The following is a 26,356-nucleotide window of genomic DNA, read 5'->3' as shown; positions in this document are numbered from 1 at the left end:
TGAGTGTTACAGGGTAGGAGGTAAGCTCAGAGTAGCAGACCATAAGTCAAAAATATATTCTTTCTTAACTTTCTTAGCACTGGCCCCCAATACTACAGACAACTTGTCTTAGAAGCTGAGTGAGGCTAATGGGGATTTGCCTTGTAGTAGTCAATAGCTCAGCAACATGTGGCAGGGAGATCCTTCTCTCCTCTGCCTCAAAAATTTAGTTCCAAGGAAAAAGACCTGAGGAGTTTAGAAAGCTGATGATAATTGGATTATAACATTATTCATCTGATGAGAAATCTGGTTTGTACATGTATAATCTAATGATGATGATGCTAGCAGGTAGTAATTACCACCACAGAGTACTTATATTTATTTGTTTTTATTTTTGTCTGCGTCGGGTCTTAGTTGCGGTGCGCAGGTTCTTCGTTGTGGTGCGCAGGTTCTTCGTTGTGGTGCGCGGGCTTCTCTCTAGTTGTGGCGTGCGGGTTTTCTCTTCTCTAGTTGTGGCGCACAGGCTCCAGGGCGCATATGGGCACTGTAGTTGTGGCACATGGGTTCCAGAACACGTGGGCTCTGTAGTTTGCGGCACGCGGGCTCTAGTTGAGGCGCATGAGCTCAGCAGTTGTGGTGCACGGGCTTAGTTGCTCCATGGCATGTGGGATCTTAGTTCCCTAACCAGGGATCGAATCCACGTCCCCTGCATGGTAAGGCAGATTCTTTACCACTGGACCACCAGAGAAGTCCCCAGAGTACTTAAAAATCTTCGGGAACTTACTGCAATATATAGGATGGAATCCAACTGATTTCAAAGACTTTTTGAACACCCCAAAATAAAATATTTAAAGTGCCCTCTATATCTTTGGGAAGTATACATGACCCTGATAGGATTGTTTAATTCCTTATGGCTGACTATTGGCAATGACAATATTCAGCACTTGTCTTAAACAGATTTTCAATACTGTTCTTAAACTATTTAAAGGTAAATAAAATACAATTGTGATATATTTTATCTTCCTTTTCTGCCACACTTGGTTAGAAGACCCAGTTATGTTGGAAAATTATGAAAAGCAAACGTAGTGCTATTTTTTTCCCTGCATTTCCACTCCCAACAGAAGGAAATGATACCACCTGGAATGTTGCACAGCCTGCCTCTTGAGACTGGGGCTTTTGTCAACTCCAAGAGTGCAAAGACATCATATTGGCATACCTTAGCAGGTGAAAAACCATTGTGAAGATTTCGGAATGCACTAAAAATATATAGTAATACTTTTGAATAAAGAACACTCTTTGGCATGCTACCTATTACATAACTTTCAACATTTAATGATAAAAATCCAGCCAGTGAACACTGCAACACTTGGAATTTGTTTTGCAAAATGTGCTAAAGTGTGAGAAATTGCCATACACGATAGCCCAGTTTTTTTTTTTCTTAAATTTTTATTCGTCTTCAGCTTATGCACAATTCTTTGGATCAGAATTATTCCAAGTTCCTAAATTTCCAATTCTTGATAGTGTTAAAAAAACTAGGCACTCTAGAGATGGAACTATTTAGAACCAGTAGATTTGCACACTGTCTCTCCTAACCCACTGGTAAGTGTTTATGAATATCTAAATTGGGATTTTAAAAATCCAGGGCAATAGGTTAAGAAAACAGTCATTGCCTCAGATTAACTGATGTTAAACCAATAGCAGTGTGTCAAATAATGTTAATTTGAGGCCCCGTTTCATTTATTATTCTGGTATGAGAGACCATGTTGCATCGTATTATAATTCTGATGACTCTGTTCATTTCACTACTTTGGAACGTGGCATGTGAACATATTTGCGAATATGAGCACGCTGGTCTGTTCTGCTTGGGAGTGAAGTTTCTTTTTCTAAATTTTTTATTTTTATTATTTATTTATGGCTGACTTGGGTGTTCGTTGCTGCATGCGGGCTTTCTCTAGTTGCAGCGAGCAGGGGCTACTCTTTGTTGCAGTGTGCAGGCTTCTCATTGCAGTGGCTTCTCTTGTTGCGGAGCACGGGCTCCAGGCACGCAGGCTTCACTAGTTGTGGCATGCGGGCTCAGTAGTTGTGGCTCGTGGGCTCTAGAGCACAAGCTCAGTAGTTGTGGTACACGGGCTTCATTTCTCCATGTCATGTAGGATCTTCCCTACCAGGGCTCGAACCCGTGTCCCCTGCGTTGGCAGGCGGATTCTCAACCACTGCTCCACCAGGGAAGTCCTGGGAGTGAAGTTTCATACGGTAATTTGAGTGACAAACATCTCAGAGCTTGCTCACATTCCTCTGTGGAATAGTCACTTCTAAGAGAAAGAGGTGCGGCTTCGTGGTCTGGGAACAGGACCATCAGCCAGGAACACAGAGTTCTCATCTTGGAACTAGTTCTATTTTCTTTATGGATCAGATCATGCTAATGAATTTTTCTAGGACTCAGTTTACCCAATTTAAAAAGCTGGTCAGGAAAATCTAATTAACTGGGGTATATTCTGCTAAATGACTTCAAATGAAAAGTGATATGAATGTAAGTAGGGAGACGTTATTTTCTTAAACTAAATAGTTCTATAAAACAAATAAATAATAGTATAATTTTGTCCTTTGGAAAAATTACCCCAAACAAGAAAATCCATTTTTATGTGTAAATAGTTTATTTTAATTTTTTTAAATAAATATTTTCTACTCTAAATGTTTTTCTTTTCTAAGTTAACATGCTAAGTATTTTATGTGATGCAAATAATTAAATTCATGATTAGCTTCCATTTAAACATAAAGAGGTAGTCTCTTTGTTCTATATAGCAAAGGGAAATCTTTTCTAATGTTCCATGCACTGTAAGAATACAGACATTATTAACCTTAATGTTTTAGAGAAAAAATTAGAATCAAAGGAATGTATAGTCAATCTAGAGCTTGAGCAGGGTGGTATAATAAACTGCCTGTTTTAAAATGATAAGGACTTCCAAGAATAAGATGCAGGTTCCAGAAAGAGAAAATTGTGCATATGTGCCCAAACAAAATGGGAGGGAAAAAAGACCTAATGATTGAGTAACTGTGGTGTTCTATATCTGACAGAATAAAGTTTAGAAAAAATAGACCTCAAATGCAAATATTCTCAGGTGGTCAGTATTCCCCTACCCCAAATCTAGCCCCCCAAATTAATCAGCCTATTTGAGGTTTAAAAAGCCCCAAAACTTATAAAAAAATTATATTGTGATTCTTTACACTAGGAAGCTTTAAATCTCCTATTTCTTCCCCCTTTTTAAAAATGAAAACAAACAAAACATGGATCTTCAATTCTGTGTCTGGGATCTCAAATTTGGCTCTGAATATGTGTTTCAAATCTCATTAATTACAATATTGGCCCCATGAGATACAGTTGCTGATGCAAAGAACACTCTTTATACTCAAAATAATTTGAACAAGGGCAAAGAAGCATTTTATTTACATGTGTTAACATTAAGAGAAAAATAAAACAGAGATGATGGTTCAGGTAGCTGCTTAGATATTTTAATGATAATTGATTTGATTACTTAAGCTGTAAGGTTACCATGTGGAGGAATAGTCATGTTTTCACTTTGTATATTTGTTGCATGATAACATTCTTGTAAAGGTAACTCTGACATTAACTTGGCAAGTTCTGAACTAAGACCTTTTGGCATTTTATTATTTCCAGATACTAAGACCAAATTGTTTTGAATTCCATACCCCACTGTGCAGATCTATAATTTATTTATTTTTTAAATATCAGAAAATATGCCATTACTCAAGACTCTTCCACGTAACAAATCTGAGTAAAGACCAATCAAACGAATAACTTACAGCTGTAGACAGCAAACAGCCTTTCTTGTTTTCTTTCTTCATTTTCCTTTCTCTTCAGGAAACAGCAAATTAAACCATGACTATTTGTGGTCTTGTACTATAAGAACACATACATTTTCATCCTAAAACAAATTTGTTGGCTCAGTGGGTAGAAAGTAAAGTCCACTGTAAAGATGTCTTAATACCAAAATGGGGAGGGTCATCTGCTTTGTATAGCCACAACATAAATATCTTGCTCTGAGAGATGGTGCCCATTGGCTGTCTTTAAATGGATACTGAAGAGCAGAGTTCAACAGCCCTAGTTACATATAAGAATCACTTGGGGCTTATAAAAAATACAGATGCCTGGGTCCATCTCCAAGGTTTCTGATTTAGTTAGTCTGGGACAAACAAACAAAAACCAACAAAAAAGAAATAAGTTCTCCTAAGGCAATTCTAATGTGCCGTGACTGAGAATCAGAGAGAATCCCAACACCAGTGCAAAGATAATATCGAATTTCTTTTTAGATAATAGTATAAAACCCACTCTTGGTTTTAAATGGAAACCTTACCTTATTCTAGGTGTGGGCAGCAGCTGCCAGAGCTCCCTCCTTGACAATATTCTCGAAGCAGCACCTTATAGGGAACATTCTATGGGAGATAGAGCCTGGAGATGCTAATAATTTTCTGGGTTAAAGCTAATGGAAGTAGATAATTGAACAACAAATTACACAGTGCTAACCTTGAAGGTAGAGTTTGTAAAGAGTGGCAGCCTAATAACATTTGAGCATTTTGAACAAAAGTTCATCAAGAGAGGTTATTACTCCTTCCAGTTCTTCAGAGCCCATGAATGCCATGTCCCCAACACCAAATCATTGCAGGTCATTGTAAACAGAGAATTTTGAGTAAGGAATGGCAAATTACTTCTCTTGAAAATCAATCAATTTAAGCCACTGTGACTTTTATCACTTTACCTTCACTTCTATTGGCTGAATTTTTGTCCTTTTAAAAAAAGCATGCTTATTTTTCTTATATCTTTTATATCAGTCAATCCTCTTTTGTTTTCGTCATCTTTTGTTATCATATTCTATGGCTACTTCATTTAATCCTGTTTCTGTTATTCTTCTTACCTATCTTTTACACTTCACTTTTTCCAATTTTTTTTCCATTTTCCTTGACACCAGTATGGCAGGTCCTTTCTCTTCATTTTTCCCAGTGTTTGATTTATGTCTGGTTGCCAGTACCTTTTCTGATTCTCTCATTTTTACTGACTGCCTTTCCTTAACCTTCTGTTGATGTTTTATTCCTATCACTTGCTGTCAATGCCCACACAAGCCCATTTCTTTCAATTCCATCTATTTCCGTTTCTCCATATACATTTTTATGACCCTACTACAAAAAGCTTAAAGCTGTATGTGCAGAATAGAAAGGTACCTTCCTCCATTTGAATCCTTTCCTCTCCCCTCCCATAGCTGTTCCATGTCTTTTCATCCTTTCCTGATGTTTTCCCCCATCCGACCAACCCCCACTTGCACCACTCTTCCCTTCTCACTCCCTGTTTGATGCCCATCTCTTCTTTTTAACCCTATTTGCACTTTGTCTGATTTTACATCCAAGGATCTCCACGAGATAAAGGATGGAGTTCAACTGGGAACCAGGTTGTGTGTGTTTTAGAAACTTTTGCGCATTTCCTGAAATGGGATTAGGGGCTTGGATCCAGAAATACTCTGGGGCAGCCTTTCAGCTCTGGCACATCTTTGCACACCTTGGAGCGCAGCTGGGGCCTATGCTGATGGAAAAGGACAGGGATGTCTTTAAAGGCCTTCTATGGCCCTTTCCACTCCAAAGGTCAGGATGAGTTGGCATTAACGACAAAGGCTGGAAAAGCAGGCCAGGTGGGGATACCTGGAGTCCTTTTCTGCAGCAGATCTGGCAGGGAAGCTGGTGCGTGGTGCGCCGCGGGCCTCCGGTCTTAGGGGGACAGGGTGGAGGCCACTGAGTCCCCAGGAGTCACCGGGCCATCTTTGGGAGGCAGGCCCTAGCAGAGTGCTCCCCCAGATTGCAGGGCGCGGCCCCAGGGGCCAGGCGACGCCATCCCAGCGGCGCCAAGTGCCGGAGGCTCACTCCCTCCCCGGGAGGAAGGCGAGTCCCTCCCGCTTGCTTAGCCAGAAGGTCGAGGGAACGGCGCGCGTGTCCCTCGCCAGCCGGCCCTCTGGGAGCAGGGCGGAGGGTGACACCACAGGGAGTAGGGCCGAGGGCGGCAGAGATCAATCCTGGGTACCGGCGCGGGGTCACAGACAGGAGAGGAGCGGGAGAAAGGGGCTGGTGCGGGGGGGGGCCCACGGCGGCTGGGGCCGTAGGTCTGCCTGTGTACTCGGCGGGCGCCCAGAAGTCTGGGGCCGCCAAGGCTCCAGCTCCGCCGGCTCCTGCCAGAGACTCCAGGCCGCACTTTCCCCTCCTCCCAGCGCCTTGTCTCTAGTGAGGAGCCGAGCGCGGGCGGCGCGGGGGGAGGGGCGGCGACGGAGAGAACAGCCAGTTGTTTAAAATCCTTCTAGAGCAGTTTCTAATTCCCCCCTTGCGCCGGGGTTCGGAGGGGGGAGGGGGGTATAGAAGAGCGGGTGGAGGGAGGAGATCGGAGAGGGAAGGAGGGAGGGAACCCGGGAGGGAGGGAAGGAGGGAGGAGACTGCCGCTTAGGCTGTAGCCGCCGCCGCGCGCTTCGGCAGGCCGGAGGGAGGGGGGGAGGCCTGTCAGTCTCATGCGTTGCCTGGGCGAAGGGGGCGGAGCTTTGGCGTGGGGCGGCCAATAGTGGGGGTAGCTGCGTGGGTCGCCATGGGGACGGGGCTGTTCCCGGGGAGGCTGTGATGGGTTGACAGGTGCGTGACAGTGGGAGCTGCTCTCGGCACAAGCATGTACGGCAAAGGCAAGAGTAACAGCAGCGCCGTCCCGTCCGACAGCCAGGCCCGGGAGAAGTAAGTGTCTCCGCTTCTCACCCACCTCCGCCTTCACACGCGCGCACACACACACACGCACGCACTCGCACACTCTCTCGGAGACACACAGACACTCTCCGCCCGGGGAGAGCCTGGGGTGGGCTGGCAGGGGGAGGGGTACGCGAGGTGGGGCATGCGGTGCGGGGAGCGGCTGTTTCCCAGGAGGGGCTCGCGCGGGGCGGGCGGCCCTGGGGTCTGGCGGCGGGAGGGAGCGAGTGTATCGGGGGGCGGCGGCGGTGCTGGTGGCGGGGATTGGAAACTTGTTTGGGTGATTGAGGGAAATAACCCGCGGGTTCATCTTCTCACAAAGTAACTTTAGAGCTGGGGTCCGGGGCTGCGGGGAGCGGAGAGACTACATGGGTCGTGGGTAGGGGGAGAAAGGGCAGCTGCGTGGAGGAGGGCAAGCGGAGGGAATGTGGGTGTTTGGCGGGGAGGGCAGCGCGAGCGGCCGGCAGCGCGAGGGGCGCCGCGGCGGGGGCTCGGGCGCCGGGACTCGGGGCCGGGTGCGCCGAGTGCGCCGAGCAAGGCGAGGGCGGCGGTGCCGGGCGCGCGGCGGGCGGAAGCCGGGCGCGGAGCGGCCGAGCGGGGCCCCGCCGGGCGCGGAGACGCGCGCGGGGCGCGGAGGGCGTGTGCGGCCGTGGGTCGGGTGGGCGTCGGGGCTTTCTCCAGCGGGCGGAGGAACGCGGCATTCTCATCCCCGCGCGCCTCGCGGAGCCCGGGCAGGGGGCGCCAGGGGCGCCGCTGAAGTTTGGGAGTCTAAGACCGAGTTCCCTGTGAGGAAAAGTGTGCTGGCGAGAAGCGGGATCTGCTGGGGTAGGCTGGCGTTTCTGCCGCTCTCAGGCGACCCAACTCCGCGGCGGCGGCGGCTGGAGAACTTTTTTTGGAGACTTGCAACCTCCCAAACGTCTGGGGGCCTCGGCGGCCCGGGCGGCGGGCCGGGCGGGGGTCGCGGGGCGCGGAGGGGTAGCCGTGGGAGCCGCGGCGGCCGGCGCGAGGAGGGCGGTCTGCGGTGGGGAGGGGGCAGTGGTCCGAACGGGGACTTGCGGGAAGGGTAGAAGCGTGGATGCAGGGAGGAGTTAGTTGTTTGGTCGGGGTGGCGGGGAGATACAGGTGTTAACTTCGGTGGGAGCCCAGAGGAGGCTGGCGAGAAAAGAGCCCCTCCCGGCCTGGGATGCCACGGTCACGGCAAGCTGCGAGGCAGGGTTGTTTGCTGCTATTCTTATGTACTTGTAACTGTGATTTGCTTGTTACTAACAATGAGAGCGAATAGTGACTGTGACCACTGAGGAAGAACCCCTCTTTTCTGTACAGCAGATCTTACAGTGATTCCCAGTAACAACCTCCACTCTGAGGGTGAAGTGTATCCTTGTCATTGGACGCGCTCTGCCTTTCCTAGGGGTTCAGACTGGGTAAAAGTCTGAGAGCATCTCTCAAAAGCTGCTTTAGTTACCTTGCGCGCGGAAATAGCTGCGTAAATAAAAACCGAACGTGCAAACTACCGAGTTTCCCTCCTAGCTTGAGGCAGTTAGTAGTCGTCTCCTGAAAGTTTCTTGTGCCCTAGGGATGGGAACATTTCCTAATCTTCGTGTTGGCAGCAACACACATAATTCCTATAGGATTTAGGGGAGGCAGGCCTTGATGTGGCAAAACAAAAAAAATTAACGGAGAGGTATTCACCCCCCCCAGAGGTATTTTCTGAGTTATATTCAGGATCTTGTTGCTGTGACAAGGAGTATGTAAAAGGCTTAGCATTATAGCTTGGTTAAGAAACAGCAAGTTACTGGAATTGAAGTTTTGAAATAGCCTAATCTGTGTGCATTTATTATTTGGTTGCAATATATCTGAGAAAATAGAGACATTTAGGGAAGATGTTTTAATGATTACAGAGTATTTGGATTTCACATTTTTGGAAGTGAAGGAATTGAAATGTGTATTGAGGTCTTATTTATTTGGGGAGTGGTTGAATTTGAGAATTAAAATAATTTTGTATTTTACTTGAACTTCCAGGAATGGCTGAATTTAATCTATATTCTGATAACTTTGTAAAAATTTTTTTTAAGTATCTAATACAATAATGAGGAAGTTGAACCTGGTGTGTCTGTAGTCCTTTCCAGCTCTGATTCTGTGATATTGCCATTTTGCTGTCAAATCTACCAAACTGAACACCAAGTAACATCTACTCTTGTAAGCAAAGTGGTGACGGTTCTGCTAGATGGTGCTATTTGATTTAAATATATTTCTTCCATTCATTATAATTGGCAGCAGGAATCCTGGACTGGTTTGCCTTATGAACTAAATACAGGTGAAGAGGCCACTTTTGGAGAATTGACAATGATTGTTCTGGGTTAATTGTCGTTGCATTAATTTCTAGGTGAATGTTGCTTGAATCTAAGACAAACATTGAGATAGATTCTGTTTTATGGGATAGACTTAGTTTCATTTTGCTGGGAGAGTTGATCTGATCACTCATTTTTTCCCTGTATGTGTACTTGGGACTTTAACGGCAGTATTCTACAACAAACAACCTACTAAGTTCTGAAGATAGGAATCTTGAAGTTGTCTTTAAAATGGATGCCCCCAGATTTAAAAAAAAAAAAATTTTTTTAAGGTGGCAGATTTTAAAAGGTACCTGAGTGAAGACAAATGCTCTGTTAGTAAGCAAATCAGAATTGTACTGGCCTTAAAAGTCACAGAACTGTTTTTCAGTAATGAATATGTAAATATTTATTTTACTCTAATAAAAACATTCTGAAAACGGAGTCATTATTAAAAATAATGGCATGCACATAAAATAAAAATATTGGTTTTCTAATCTGTCAAGAAATGTATTTTCCAGTGAGTTCATAGTAAATATCAGACAGACCCTTACCTATATTATATCTTTGCTTTCTCTTTTGTTAAGAAGTCATTATATGAAATACTTGAAATTAATTTGTAGGTTTTGCACAGGTTCTATATTTTCACTATACAGTTCTGAACATAAAAATGGCTGAAGTCAGGTTAATTACTGATTTTGTTGTTTTAAAAGCCAGACAGATCAAGTCTATACAAAAGTTTGGATTAGGTTTAATTATAGAGAGAGTGATTGAAAACCCTTGGAGGGAGGAGGGATGTTTGTGTAGAAATTTAAATTCTGATCCTGTTAGGTCATTTACCCCTTTAGCAGGTTTTCTTTGTAACACTGCACTGTAATCCCAATTGCAATTAGGTAACTGTGGAATTGGTTAATGTCTGTCTTCCTCTAAAATGTAAGTTTCTTGAGGGCAAGGGATAATACTGCCAATTTCTTCTCTGAGGTATCCTTGACATTAAGAATAGTGTCTTCAAATGTCAAAAGCATCAAATAGTGTTGAATAAATGAAGATGTTAGACTCAAGGGCATTTTTTCAGTGTGAAATTTTTTTTTTCAATGACCTCCAAAATAAGAACTTTGGAAGTTTGAGTTCCATATTCTCTAGCCTAGGTGTATTTCAAAAATAACCGACAACAACAAAACAGTAATCATTATTTATTTGTCGTTCTATGTGTCAGTCACTGTGTTCAGCACTTTATATATATTTTCTCTAATTCTCCCAACAATTCTGCAAGGTAGTGATTTTTTTTTTCTCCATTAAAGAAATAAGAAAATTCTGAGTAGTTAAGTAACTTTGCCCAGGGTTACACTACTAGCTGGATTTCTAACAAAGATATCTCTGCTTAAAACCTGTAGTGGAAGATGAAAGATGCATTTTTTTTCACTGTCACAGATTGCTTTCTTGATTTAGGGTAGAATGCTACAGATTTAGGGAACAGCATTACATAATCAGGTATAACAGACTGTAAAGATTGATCAGATATGCAGTTTTAACCATTGGTGCACCGTATGCTTATAAACTCCATTTTAACAGATTACAGATATGTGTGTGGTGTGGGGAAGACAAACTTCAGGAGGGAAAGTTGGGAGCCTAAAATAATGGAGAAGCCTTGTTTCTTGAGATTTTTCCTTCCGGAAATTTGTTTTATCACTTAAGTTTTGAAATTAGACATTGTAGTTGTGAACAATTTCTGTATGAAATGTTGCTGAACTTTAAGCTACTCTGTATGCCACACTGCCACAGAAAGATTAACTGGCACCTGCAAATAGATGAGTTGTGATACTGCTGTTTCTTAAACTAATTTCATCTTTAAAGTTGAGTAATAGCACAGAAAGATGAATCTGCTGTAAAGCAACATTGAACATAAGGTACACATACTGAACAGTGATATTAAGTAAACTTGTCAGAAACTACAGAAATCCAACTGTGCATCTAACCTGGGACTCTGAAAAGTAACTTTGGTTTTTAAACTATGAAAACAACATATACTCATTTTTCAGTGGTTAAAGTCTAAAGATCATTTAAATGCTACTCCATATAGATGATCATGCTTATACATGAAGTAGAATTTAGTCGAATTCTGGTCATTTAGGAAAAACAGTAAGTAAATACTACTCCATATAAAAGAGAGTTTGTAGAGATTAGTATCTACCGGCATTTTTATTAAGTTGCCCCCCTAAAAATGATAAACTTTTCTTCTTCCTTCCTTCCTTTCTGAAGGAAATAAAGTTAAGACAAGTGAAGTAACACAAATCTCTTCAGAAACTTGATTGCATTAATGCAGTTAATGCAATTCAAGATTTCTAAAACTAATGAAGGAATATCTTTATGGGGATGAAATTTTCTATAAGATTAAATTGACTCTTTCCTTCCCAATCCCCAGGATATTTCCTCCAAAATACTGGTATCTAATATGCCATCTTAGCTATAGGAGCTTTTCTTTTGATTGATCTCTTTTCCATTATTTTAGAAGTATCCAAAAAATGATTTTTTGAAGGAACAAACCTGAAGAAAAAAAGCGTAAGATGTTGAGAGTTAAATTTTAGTATTGTTTATCTACAGGTTTATTACTCTTAGAAATAGTATTAGTGTATTTTGAAATGTATTTTTGAAATGTATTTTTTCAGAGCTATGAAAGAAAAAAAATGGAAAGGTTTATTCCCACACTTTAGAGCCAGTTTGCCATATAAAACCAATTCAGGATGAAAAAAAAAGCATCAAGTTTTAGTTGCTTTGCAGTAGTGAAGTAAATGTGTCTTACATCTTCAATTACTACTAGAAAATAGAATTATTTTGTTTTAAAATTGAAACATACTCTGTGGGTGGGGGTTGGAATACCTAGGTTGCCATTTATTAACACTTCACCCCAATAGTTTATAGAGTTAGAAGTAAAATTTGGAAAAAAAATTTGTATTTAGAATGTTCTCTCTTCCATAGAGATCACAACTGTTATATTAATGTTGGGACATAGGATTGAGGATTAATGTACTGGATTTAAAAGACATGAAACTACTTCTTGGAATGTATAATTTAAAATATGTATTGAAAATAACTATAATTTTATTTTGGAATATGTGGGGATATTCTCTACTATTGTGTGTACACTATTGCTTTGACATTGGTATGGAAAATATTTTACTAGTGACATATTGTTGCTTAGTAGTATGTGAGCCTCTGTAAACATGCTAAAATATTAATTTTATTAATAACTTATTGTTTCTCAAAGGAGGGCCTTAAAATAGCATTAAACAATAGAATAGGATATATTTGTCAAAATCTGAAAAGAGTTTGGGATAAAAAATAAGTGGTTATATTTAGATTTTAAACTTTGCTTATCAGATTTCGTATGTATTTTACATATGTAATATCTATTAATGTAAGGTTTTGTTAACATATGTATACGACTAGACTTCACATGACTTATGACTTGCACTCTGAGAGTTATTTGATTACTGTACCAAAACCCTATGTATACTATAAAGAGTGATCTGAAGGATGGTCTACCAAGATTTATATCCTACTTGTTTTCAGTAGTGTTAGAGAAATAGTAGAGGCTATTCTTCCCCAAACTGTGTATCTTAGTCACTGTGTGAGATGTTGAAAAATAAGCAGAAAAATGTTCCATCCAGGGAAGAATAGAGTTTTTCCAGATAACTTTTAATAGCCCTACAAGTTGCTCAAATTTATGGTTGGTCATAATGAGTAACTGGTAATTTTTGTCACAGAAGGTTGATAGTTAAAGATTTTTGAAAAGTGGAACTAATGTTTTTGTAATATTAACAGAACCAGAAATTTATCTGGGCTCATAAGAGCCTGGGCATTTCCAATACAGTGAAGGATTTAATATTTGTTCTTTGTTCATCTTTAAAAGAGACAATTTAGTTGGTTTCACTTCTTTAGTAATGACAAAACTACCCTCATATTTCACTTTAAGAATTTTGATTATTCTATTTCATGTAGGGCCCATACAGTTTTCCGACAGTAATGAGCCATCATAACATTTTAAATCGCAATTCAGCTGGAGTGAGCTTGAACCAATGACCTAGCAATTTCTTATTTTTGATCTTCTGTATTAATTTTGCTTCATGGCATATCAAACAAGTAGTTGAGCACAGAAAAAATTGTAGAAACTGAAGTATAACACTTCATTTTTTTTTCTTTTTTAAAAGAATTTTAAAATAACTATAATATAGTTTTAGTTACTAAAATATTTTAAATTTTTAATTAGTATAATCTAAGCAATATTAAAATACTGATGAAATATTTGTGAAGGTGAGTAGATGAAAATTTTTATGAGGCTCTGTCCGTGTCTAAGTTAAGGGAGGAGTTGATGCTAAAAACAGGGTCTCACCTGAAATTAATGATTATTTTCGTCAATGATCTGATATTTGCCTTGATTCTTCTTTTTACCTACTTCAAACTTGAGAACAAAACCAAAAGCTTCTTTACTGATGGAAGAAAGCGAGGTAAATGAATTATTTTATTAAAAATGATTTTATTTAAACAGGATTAAAATGAATGTTTTCTGTAAAGTAACAAAATCCTAAATACTACATAAAGAGCTTGTGGAGTTTTGTCGTAGTAAGTTTAATGTTTAATAGTAACAATAACAGCAAATACTGTCGTTTGAGTATTTTGTTTCTGTTTGGCACTTTACTTGCATTGTCTCATTTAATCCCCTCAAGAATCCACTAGACTGTAGGTACTATTTTCTGTTAATGTTACAGAAGAAACAGAGGCTTAAGAGTTTATTGTGCTTTGGGGGGCAGGTATCAAAACAGGAGATAGAAAATGGCTTAATTGATCAGGGCTTTAAAATCTCAGAAAATGGCTTAATTGATCAGGGCTTAAAAATCTCACATAACAGGATGTCTGGAAGGAGGTAGTTTCAGAGTTGATTCAGGGAATCAAGAACACCAAGAGATAAGCTTCTCTGCCATCGTCATGGTTTCCCTCTCATGAATGCAGCATCCCTGCATCAGGTTCCCAGTATCACTTTGTCACACAACCAAGTATGAAGGCAGGAAAAAGGGCAAGGTTTTTCCTTTATGTCTCATTAATCAGAGAGAAAACCTTTTCTGGAGGTGCTTAGCAGATATCTTCTTTTGCCTTATTGAAGAAAACTGTAAAATTCCTCTCCTAAACCAGTTACTGGCAAAGGTAATGGGATTACCATAATTGGCTTAAATCAGTCATCCTGTGGGCTGGAAATATTTCTCCTTTGTACCTGACTACCTAAACAGAACTGGAGGTCTTTGGCAAGGAAGATGTATCTTGAGGATATGGAGAGAATAAAGTGGGTCCTTGCCTTATGGAACTTACTTTCAAGTTTGAAGGGGAAACATATAATAATAAATGAGTAAATAAATATAGTAGGCAATTTCAGGTAGTCATAAGTGCTAAAAAATAATAAAGTAGTGTGGCGTAATAATAGAGAGTGACTGGGAGGCTACATTAGATTGGGTGGTCAGGGAAAGGTTCCTAGAGGATACGTTTAAGCAGAAACCTGAGTAATATTGAAAGAATCAGTCATGAGTAGGTTTGGGGTTAAGAGCATTTTAGACAGGTCTAAACTGCCATTGAGGTAACCTCTCAGCATCGGCATAATTGCTCAAGGATATGTAGAATATGAGTCAGAATTGGGATGAAGCTGTACCTTCGAGAGCCTGGTTTTGGTTTTTATTGAGGAATTGGGTGGTGGGTTTAGTTTATCTGGGTTTTCCTAAATAATAAGGTTGCATATCTCTTATCTTCTAAACCCTAGGGATACAGTTGTTCCTAATGAGGAGAGTGGAACATATGGCCTTTATAATAATGTTGATGGTAGAAATAGCTAAGATTTATTAAATACTTAAAGCCTGTTGGGTTGACAAAGGATGGTACAACTGGCTAATTATTTCTCATAAATTTCCCAGATTGGATTAGACCCCCTTACTCTGTGCTTCATAGCAACCTCTACTTTTCCTTTTTCACATCTGTCACAAATTTATGGATTATTTGTGTGATGTTTAATGTCTCATTTTCTGGTTAGATTGGGAGTTCCCTGACGAGAAGAACCATGGTTGTCTTCACCAGTGTAGTCTCACTGCTTAGCACAGTGCTTGGAGTTCTGATTAGATATTTGTGGAGTAAATGGATCAAGGATGTAACCTGTTATAAATATATCACAACAGGATATCACTATATCTAGCTCATTTTCTCCCCAAATGTTTCTAATATTTAGTATCAGGATTAATATGTAATTCCTAAAGAAGAGTTTTCTGTAATATAGGCATTTAGTAGTAGTGTCTGTGGCTTTCAGGACTACAGGAGATTACCTAGTTGTATTAGTATGAAATGTGTGTATATTTTTAATATGAATTTTTGATAGAATAATCTTTTTTGTGTTTCAGCAAATTTAATAATATAAATGGAATCATACTTTAGAGTTTCAGGGTATTTTAATATGCTTTATTTAAATCTCTCGATAATTCTGTGAGGTAGGTGATAATTCCCATTGACTGTAGAGATTTGTACATGGAGATTGACTTACCCAACTAAGGTAATACAGATAATATGTGGCAGAGCTTAGTCATATTTAGATTTTTTGTGGTTCCAAGGTTAGTGTTTCTTTCATTATACTACAGCTGCCTCTTTTACAATAAGAGATTCATACATATTTTAAGAAGGCTTAGGTATGGATTTGATGCAACAGAGAATCACGGACTAGAAGACAGTTAAAAGTTTATGTCAATACTCGAATGAAGGTTTAGGCTAATTTTGGTTGATGAACTCTATTCTTTTGCCAGTTAGCTTCAATTTGCAGAGTTGGGGTAGTGGTTTTTTTCCCTTTGTGCCTCTCTCCAATAAAGGAGAGAAAGCTTCTTGATATGGATTATTGATAGAACATTGGTTTTTTATTTTTATGGTGGTAAAATATATATAACATAAAATTTACCAAAATGTTAACCATTTTTAGGTGTACGTTTCAGTGGCGTTAAGTACATTCACATTGTTATGCAACCATCACCACCATCCCTCTCTAGAACTTTTTTATCTTCCCAAACTGAAACGCTGTACCCATTAAATAATAACTCCCCATTTCCCCTTTCCCCCAGCCCCTCCACCTTTCTGTTTTCTGTAACAATGAATTTGACTGTTCTAGATACTTTGTATAAGTGTGATTATGCAATATTTGTCTTTTTGTGTCTGGCTTTTTTTCTTGCTTAATCACTTCAACAACTTCATAAAGTTGATATAAGCCCCATTTTACATAGGGGGAAACTGAGTCTCAGTGAGGTTATATACCTTGTCCAAGGCCGTGTAGTAAATTGCATAGTAGGGATTCAAACCCAGGTTTCTGACTCCACTACCCGTTGTAAACATCTTGCCTCACTGTGTTTCATTGCTTCATACGGGGGAAAAAAATAATGGGAGCTGTGAGGGTGGTGAGTGGGAGGGGACTGCGTGGATAGTTCTCTTTACACATATCCACCATTTTTACTTGGGGTTGGATGCACTCAAGAAGAGAGAGGTTAAGGAAAAAGGTTAAAGAAAACATTTTACAGTTGCTAAGAAGGTGGGCAGAATTACAGCTACCCAGAGTGTTCCACAAATAGCTCCAAATTCTTTAGCTGGTATCTGAGATTTAGCAACATGGATGTAATGCTTGTCAGAGAGGAAGATGCCAGTTAAGAACTCAGGTTATAATTTCAGGTGGAGCTGTTTCTCCATTCTTCTTTCTGTATCTAGAGGCAAAGTAATCTGGCATAAATTACTCTACTTGGTAAATTTTAGAGGCAGAAATAAATAGAAGAATATGTAATGTGTAGAAAAAATACTCTCTCCTCTAATAATGAGTTTATTCTACTTCTCTCTTCCAACCAGCATATGGTCTATTGGTTTTTTTGTTTGTTTTTGGACTAGGGCATCTGGAAAGTTCCATGTGGTCCAGGATCAATAGTACAACCATATTGAATCTATTACATAGTCATTTCTGTAGTACTGACTATTAGAAAAAATAGAAACAATTCCTTTGTTTCATTTTTTTACAGTGTGATGTAAACATTGGATTTATAATCGGATTAAAATTATGAGTATACTTTATCAGTACATTTAAGCAATAGCTATTATTAGGAAGCTATTAAAGGTGTTTCAATAAGCATTTTTCCCCCTGAATTAACCTGAGAGACTGATATTATTATTCTTTCATTTAGAAATATTGTAATGAAAAAAACTTCAGTGAGTTTTTTTTTTACCATAAAATGCATTACATTTACATAAAATACATACATTAACACAATATACATATGTGTATGTATATACTAGGAATAGTTTTCAGGTAGAAGTTCATTTTGGGAAATGACTTACTAATTCATTTTTAATTCAGATTGGTACTGGTCAGTTTTGTAAGTGAGTTGGGCTTACAGATTCAGGGCCAAGAAGATTAGAGTATAGGCAAGTTTTTACTAAAACATTAAATGATGTTTCCATTTCCAATCTTTGTGATTTTTTTTCCAACCAGCACCTTGGATTTTTACTGACTATGGTAGGCTAAATAATGGTGACTCAAAGATGTCCACATCCTAACCCTTACAACCTGTGAATATGTTACCTAGTACAATGAACTTTGCAGACATGACTAAGTTCAGGATCTTGGATGAAGGATCTTGATATGGGTTACTTCCTACCTAGCTTATCTGTATGAGCTCAGTGTAATCACAATTATAAGAGAGAGACAAGGGTTTCAGAGTCAGGCAAAGGCCATGTGGTGACAGAAGCAGAGAAAGAGATGGGAAGATCTGGTTTTGGAAGATGCTGCTGGTCTTGAAGGTGAAGGATGGGACCATGAGCCAAGGAATGCTGGCATCCTTACCAAGCTAGAAAAGGCAAACAGATGGGTTCTAGAGCCTCCAGAAGAAACAGAGCCCCCCCAACACCTTGATTTTAGTACTTCTGACCTCCAGTATTATAAGATGATAAATTTATGTTGTTTCAAGCCATTACATTTGTAGGAATTTGTTACAGTAGCAGTAGGAAACTAATATACAGAATTTTTGCACCTCAGAAAAATCTACCTTGACCATACCAAGCTGGTAATACCAAGCCATGTCCAGGGAGAAGCTCAGACAGTTTTTCTGGTTTTGGATTGAGAAATACTTAATATAAAACTTGAGTTTTTTGTTTTGTTTTCCAGCTTTTGAGATATTATTGACATACAACATATATAAGTTTAAGGTTTATATTGTGATTATTGGATATGTGTATATATTACAAAATGATTATAACAGTAAAGTTAGTTAACACCAAAGAAATGATGCTTTTCTGTAAGATGGGGATATCATTAACAATAGCCCATGATACAGCAATCACTGGCAAAGATGCTGCTAGTTAGTAAAATGTTTCTGTGTTTGTATTAGTCAGATCCCCAGTAGGATAGCTACCTTAAAAGAATAATTAAAGAGTTTAATGAGGTATGTGCATGATTAAAACCCACTGGGGATAGAGGAACACCCAGGATTTAGGAACAAGAGAAGCTTTTTACCCCTCTTAGGTCTGAGGGGAAAAGAGAGAGAGCAGTTACCAGAACCTGATGAACACTGTGGTCATTGTAGAAAAGCTACTCTCCTGGAGCTGTGGTTTTATGATGGGGACCACAGCCATGGTCAGACCCACTGTAAACAGAGGCTGGAGGCCTGGTAGGGAGGGGATCTTCTTTCTTCTCCTGCCCTCTGATCAGCTGATGCCTCCTTTCTGTAGAGCCCAACTGGGAGCCATAGGGTAAGGGACCTGAGGTGATATACTCTGTAGAGATCAGTCTTCCTGGTCACAGCAGGGCAGAAAGGCAGGACCAATGGAGAATACCCAGGACAGTGTTCAAGTTTTTATGCATTTGAAGTAAGTCTTCCAGTTCTTTGTATAGAATGGCCTGAGAAAATAGAGCTTTTTGAATAGTTGGGTTTGGTCAAAATAGCTCTTAAAATTAGTGTTTTTTTAAAATACATCTTTATTGGAGTATAATTGCTTTACAATGTCGCATTAGTTTCTGCTGTACAACAAAGTGAATCATCTATATGCATACATATATCCCCATATCCCTTCCTTCTTGAGTCTCCCTCCCACCCTCCCTATCCCACCCCTCTAATTCGTCACAAAGCACAGAGCTGATCTCCCTGTGCTATGCAGCAGCTTCCCACTAGCTATCTATTTTATATTTGGTAGTGTATATATGTCAGTGCTACTCTCTCACTTCGTCCCAGCCTCCCCCCTCCACCGCCCCTGTCCTCAAGTCTGTTCTCAACATCTGCATCTTTATTCCTGCCCTACCACTAGGTTCATCAGTACCATTTTTCTAGATTGCATGTATATACGTTAACATACGGTATTTGTTTTTCTCTTTCTGACTTACTTCACTCTGTATGACAGACTCTAGGTCCATCCACCTCACTACAAATAACTCAATTTCATTCCTTTTTATGGCTGAATAATATTCCATTGTATACACGTGCCACATCGTCTTTATCCATTCATCTGTTGATGGACATTTAGGTTGTTTCTATGTCCTAGCACTTAAAATTAGTTTTTAAAACCTGTTTAACTACTTTATGGTACTATAAATTTGTATACATTTTATGAGGTGGGGATAATATTCCTTCTGCTTTCTGCTCTCATTTCTTATTCATTTAAGAAATGCTAACTGCCTCTGATATGTCAGCCTCTGTTGAGCCTTCTTCAGTCAGATCTGAATAACACAGTAGTCTCGCCCACTAGGACTGACTGCCCAGAGGAGGGTCACTACCAGTGATCACCACTCTGGGTAACACACCGTATAATGGTGCAGAGGGTGCTGTGGGAATCCTGAAAAAGGTCATTGAATCCAACCACTGCCCTGTCAGTAGTTTACAAAATATGGTGTTAATTGTCATTTGTAAAATACTAATTTCTTATCTGTTATTTAAAAGTATATTTGAATTTAAAAAATTTAAAGTATAAGAATTAGTTCTATATAGCATATCATTAATAGCATATTTGCCTTTTACATAAATCTCATGACTGTTTCATTAAAGCGTTGAAATGTAACTGACAGGTTTAAGATGGTTATTTATTTTTTGTTATATAGTTATAAAAGATACAATAAATTAAGGTTTGTCAATATATATTTAATATAGTTGCAACATGAAATGAATTAACTAAAGTTTACAACCATTGCTGTTCTAAGCAAAATTCTTAAGTACTTTCATTTGATCATTAATTTAGCATGCTTATATTCATTTAAAATCAACAGTGAGGAGCATATGTAGGTCAATTTGATTTTTCTCTTGGGAACTTGAATAAAACGGCATTTATTTGAAAAATCTTCCAGTAAGGGCAATGGTCTTGATACCAGTTGTAAGATAACCAGTTATTGACTGGAAAGGCAATGATGGTACTGGCTTAAGAGGGTAGCATATCATCTTTAAATGTTTTCCTTATAAATACTTCTTAAATATAGAAAAATCTTTCTGCTTAATAGATTTATGAGACTTTATAAGTCCATTTCCTTTGCTGGTTGGTTGTCTATATGGTGTATACTGAGAATTTGTTGATGTTATGGATATACTTCTCATCTACTTTGTTTGTCCCCTTGGCAAGGCTAGGAACTTTGAAATGTAGAAGAATTGTGTACGTGTTATAGTAGCCTGCTGTCATTTAGAGTAAAGTAGAGGGAGGGAGATATTTTCGTCAAACTGCAAATGGAAACTAAGATGAAAAATATCTTATTTTAGGTTTACCAGCCCTTTAAAGTACTAAAGATTGCGTAGAGATATTTTGCTGTGTTTTCTGTTTTACCACATTTTCTTATTGTTAATACATAAGTAATACAACAAATTAAACAATGACCTTTTCATCCATATGGTTAAAAAATTACAAAAGGCAAAGCCGCATCACCTACCAATTCATTTAAGTAGCTTTAATTAAAATAAAGGGTCTTGGGCTTCCCTGGTGGCGCAGTGGTTGCGAGTCCCCCTGTCGATGCAGGGGTCATGGGTTCGTGCCCCGGTCCGGGAGGATCCCACATGCCGCGGAGCGGCTGGGCCCGTGAGCCATGGCCGCTGAGCCTGCGCGTCCGGAGCCTGTGCTCCGCAACGGGAGAGGCCACAACAGTGAGAGGCCCGCGTACCACAAAAAAAAAAAAAAAAAAAGGGTCTTGACTCTTCTAATCAGAAAATATCATCCTTTTGTTCATCTACTTTAAATGAATGGGTATTTATGATACAACATGCACATTTCTGATGGTGTCTGTAGTTAAACATTTGCTGTTTTTTTCAGATAATTGCAAGACTGATGATGTTTAAAATTTTTCGGACTTCCTTTGCAGGGCTCAGAGAACAAGTTTCGCGTCTTTAAATGCATAGAAATTCAACTAGTTGAAATAAGTACTACTTAGTATTCAAGGCCCTATTTAGACAAAAATAGCCACTGTGACAGGCTTATGGGAGATCTTTCAGTTTGCTAAATTATATTGCTACAGGTAAATACTGTCTAGTGTATGATGTTTGGTCAGATCAGGGTAAGTTATATAGAAAGAAAAAAGAAATCATTAAAATCTAGGGTTAATAATTTCTTACATTTCCTAATAGATATGATCTATCAGCAGAGTTGGAGGACTATAAAGGACAATTCTTGAGACTGCTTGATTTTGAGTAATCCAATTTAGGTAGATTATAATAAATTCATATTATGTGAAACATATCACTTAGTGCAAATACTTCAGTTTTAAGTCTAAAGAGCTTCCACCTGTGTGGCTATAATGGGGGTTTCTGATCCTTCTCTTTCAGCTGTTGACGTGTGATGAGAATCCCTACAATTGTAATTACTATAACTAAGGGAGACTCATTTTTGTAATGCTTGAAAAGTCGTGGGAGCCTTCTCTATTTCTTCTGTTTGTTTATTACCGTAAGACTAGTTCTCTTCTCTGGCTGACTTCCAAGTTATATTTTCCATTCAGTGGAATCCTGAGATTATTGGGGCCTTCATATTTTTTTCTGTTGATGACTGATAGTATTTGATCTTGCTGATTGACATTAAAATGAGCGTAATAAGACCTTTATAATTGGGGGATTCTGGGCATATTTATTTTATCTGACAAAGAAGGCTACAGTTTTAACAATCAATTAAAATATTTCAGAAATTTAAATCTTTTGAAATTATCCAAGTTGGAGGATCTTAAAATGTAGAATTACTTTCTCAGACCTCTTTCCTTCCAATAATGAGAGGAATTATTCATTTAAAATGTATGAAGGTAGAAGTTGAAAGTTTCTTGAATGTGCTGTTTTTCTAATTGTCTAAAAAGTTAAGATATCACTTAATCAGCAATGGATCAGGCTACTAAAATAGCTAAGGAGCGGTGGGGGTGGGTTGTGGAGTGTCTTTTTTCTTTTTAATGTTTAATAGAAAGAGCATAAGATACTCTATTGTACAATAGTGATAGTTGCATCTGTACAACACTCAATTTCTCCTGTAGTCAAGATTTCTTTTTTCTGTGTGAACCACTCAAAGTAACCAAACTGCAAAGCTTTATACCACATATAAAAGCAGCATTCAGACTGCTTGTTTTCCTCTTATTTATTTGCATATGTAACTTATTGTATCTGTAAAAAGGGAAGTTCTTATAAAAAGCAACAAAACAGGAAAAACAAGCAAATTGTCATTTCTTCTGGTAGATACGATTCAGAGCTTAGTTTAAAAAATTAAGTTTTAGAGATTCCATTTAATCTTGTTAGAATTTTGATAGGAAGTTGAACATGTAAAAGCAAAACTATTTATTTAAAACATTTAAAACGTTATTTACAAGATGTTAAAAGTAAATTTACAGAGTGCATTGGCGTTACTCTTATTGCATGTCTTGCAGTCTAGGCTGTAAATTATTATTACTTTGTTCCATAAAGACCAGTAATTTTTAATATATGTTTACGTTGAAGTATTTATCCACACTATGCATCATGGATTACCACTTTATTTTGAAAAAAGAGAATGATAGTTTCCATATTTAGAAACTGAAAGAAAAGAATTAAGGAAAAAATTGAAGAACCAGATGCTTTAACATCATATGTCATTCATTTTTGCATACTTAATTTCTGAAGTAAATTTATATTATGGTTCTAATTGAGTAGGTTCTTTTACTTTTAATGAATCTTTGGCAATATCCTATGGAAAAATATCTTTACTTATGCCAAGTAAGGTAGAAAGATTTTGATATAGTATTTTAAGGATTACTATAAAGATTTTCTAATTCATGTAAGTGAACGTTATCAGAGATAACCTTGATTTGACATAAGACATCAAATCAACGCCCATCTTTTGAAGCCAATTTTAAGGCCTTGAAATCTAATGCTCCAATGCATTGCAGTGTTGAAAAGCCAAAAGACTTTGTTCTCCTGACATGATAATTGAAATAAAGATAGAACTTTTCATTTCTCCATTTAAGTTAACTTTATAATACAAGAAAGTTTGGTTTTGGGTTTTATCTTATCACCTTCTCAAGTTATACAGAACCAACAGGGAGAAGAGAAGCAAAGTTTTGGGTGTTATCCTTCCCAAGTAACCTACAAATAAATGGTTCATTGTTCTTATGGAAAAGGAAGAGGATTTCTTTTAATTTGGATGATGATCTCTTCTATAGATGTGTTGAAATCTGGAAATTAAAAAAAAATCATATTAATTGAACTCTCTTTGGATAAAGTAGTTGACTTTCTATTTTTTAAGGTTCTTTACTGGAATGGTTACTGGAACACTTGAAATGGATAAGCATTTTTGCCTGAAGCTTATTTAGGCAGCCAGGAAATCTTTCTCCCTTACTTGGCATAAGTAAAGATATTTTTCCATAGGATATTGCCAAAGATTCATTTGGCTTGGCAGTCACATGGATTTGTGATTACTTTTTGAGGGCAATAATTCTACTCCATGAAAATAGTAGTCAGTATTCTTTAAATCCATGGTCATCTAAAAAAGGTAAAGGGTTAATGTATAATTTCTTAATAAACTACTAACATATTTGAATGACCTACAGAACACAGCATATTAAATTAGTGACTTCATTATCTTGCAGTAACAATATGGTGGACATTATACTCTTTTATAGACAAAGAATCTTGAGACAAAAGTAGTTAGAAACCTAAGGTCATACATTTTAGTGTTTATAGAATCCATATTTGAACCCATTTTTTTTCCAGTGAACATTTGTTTTTAAATGAGTATAGAGTTTCAGTTTTGCCAGATGAAAATTTCTGGAGTCTGTTTACAACAATGTGAATATACTTAACACTATTGACCTGTACAGTTAAAAATGGTTAAGATGGTAAATTTTATGTTATGTGGTTTTTACTACAATAAAAATTATATGAGAAGTGATTTTTTAGGGGATTTACTTATTAAATAAATTTTTAGTGAAGAATAACTGGAGGTAAGATGTTCATCATTTTGGTTCATTTCTTATCCAAAATGAATCTGCTGAAATTTTATCACTTAGGAGGAACCTCAGTTTCTACTTATATTTGGACTGAGATATAAAAAGTCTAGTTTTTTTTATTAGCAGAAGGTTATATTTCTTTAAAAAATCTAGTCTATGATGTAAAGTTAAAAGATAAGATATAAATCAGAGTTATGGTACTAGAGAGTAAGTGTATTTCAGTTTGTCACTCTATATGAGAAGTCTACTTTTCAGTAGAGGTAAAACTCAAGTAAGCCTACAGATTTTTAGTTACAGATATGTTTTTTACTATGTAAATTTTCTTTTAAAATTACAATTTCTTTTAAAAATAAAATAATTTTCTTTAAAATTCTTTTAAAAATAAAATTTATTTTTAAAAGTACAACATCTCTGGGAATTCCTTGGCAGTCCAGTGGTGAGGACTTGGCGCTTTTACTGCTGAGGGGCCCGGGTTCAATCCGTGGTTGGGAACTAAGATTCCACAAGCAGCATGGCGTGGCCAGAAAAAAAAAAAAAAAAAAATCTCAATTAAAAAACAACCAACCATTGGAAAAAGCCAGTGTTTTTCCTGGGTCTCTCTTATGTCTGTGAGAAATTTTATTTTATGCACCTATATTTTGTAAAATTGTTACTCTTTATTTTATCTTTTAGATTAAAAAGATTGATAACATGGGCCAATTGTTTAGAATTAGGTATTTTAAATTATGAGATTTAGTGTATTTATATATGTAACTATCTATTTGTTTTGACAGTAAGTGTAGAGGGTTGAGTTAATAATACTCCCCAGTTCATGGCATAGTATCATCTTTGGTCCATGTCAGGCGCCTCTACCGTTTAATTCACATTCATGATTCCTTCACTCATTCATTTATTCCTATCTGCTTCCATTCCCCATGTGTACAACCTCCAGCCATATAGGAAACAATTTAGGTCTATCTGTCTTGCTGTGTGTGTGTGTGTATATATATATATATATATATGTATATGTGTATATATATATATGTGTGTGTATACACACACACACACACACACACACACAAGGATAAATATAACCTAATTCAGTGATTTATAAAAAGCAAGTTTAACATGTTGAAAGCATTGAGAAATCTAAGAGAGTATATTATTTACCCTTTTAACTCATTGACTTTTTAAGCTCAAATTATTAAAAGATAGACTTCATTTTCCATTAAGCACCAAATTTAGTTGTTCTTTGCAATTGGCTATAGCACTGCATAGGGCCTCAAATGTAGTAGGGATTCAATAAATGTGTTGATTCCATTTGATGCCACACTTACCAGTTTGTAAATTGGCTTGGTCGTTTGCAAAGGTTAATTCATTCTTGGGGGCCTTAATATTTCAATATGACTTGGACATCAACCAAACAACTAGAATTTATTTATTACAAAAGCAATAAGATGTAGTTTATTATATTTTCTTTTTTAAAATATATATATATTTTTGGCTGTGTTGGGTCTTTGTTGCTGTGCTTGGGCTTTCTCTAGTTGTGGAGAGCGGGAGCTACTCTTCGTTGCTGTGCATGGGCTTCTCATTGCGGTGGCTTCTCTTGTTGCAGAGCACGGGCTCTAGGTACCCAGGTTTCAGTAGTTGCAGCACGTGGGCTCAGTAGTTGCAGCACCCGTGCTCTAGGGCTCACGGGCTTCAGTAGTTGTGGCTCGCGGGCTCTAGAGTGCAGGCTCAGTAGTTGTGGCACATGGGCTTCATTGCTCCGTGGCGAGTGGGATCTTCCTGGACCAGGGATCGAACCTGTGTCCTCTTCATTGGC

The 26,356-nt window shown here is 38.3% G+C and overlaps 1 protein-coding gene across 5 annotated transcripts in view; it reads left to right on the top strand.

The window, feature by feature from the left end:
• The first annotated feature begins 6,585 nt into the window (after positions 1-6,585).
• Positions 6,586-26,356, top strand: part of SSBP2 (single stranded DNA binding protein 2) — a 302,155-nt gene continuing 282,384 nt past the window's right edge. For all 5 annotated transcript variants that reach the window (XM_060295971.2, XM_060295972.2, XM_030846973.3 and 2 more), the window contains exon 1: positions 6,586-6,750. In XM_060295971.2, coding sequence (XP_060151954.1) covers positions 6,689-6,750 — 62 coding nt within the window. In that variant the 5' untranslated portion in view covers positions 6,586-6,688. The remainder of the gene's footprint in view (positions 6,751-26,356) is intronic.

The sequence above is a fragment of the Globicephala melas genome, chromosome 3 (assembly GCF_963455315.2).
Source record: "Globicephala melas chromosome 3, mGloMel1.2, whole genome shotgun sequence".
Lineage (NCBI taxonomy): Eukaryota > Metazoa > Chordata > Mammalia > Artiodactyla > Delphinidae > Globicephala > Globicephala melas.
Note: the sequence above shows the minus strand (reverse complement) of the source record. Positions and strands in the feature narration are given on the sequence as shown.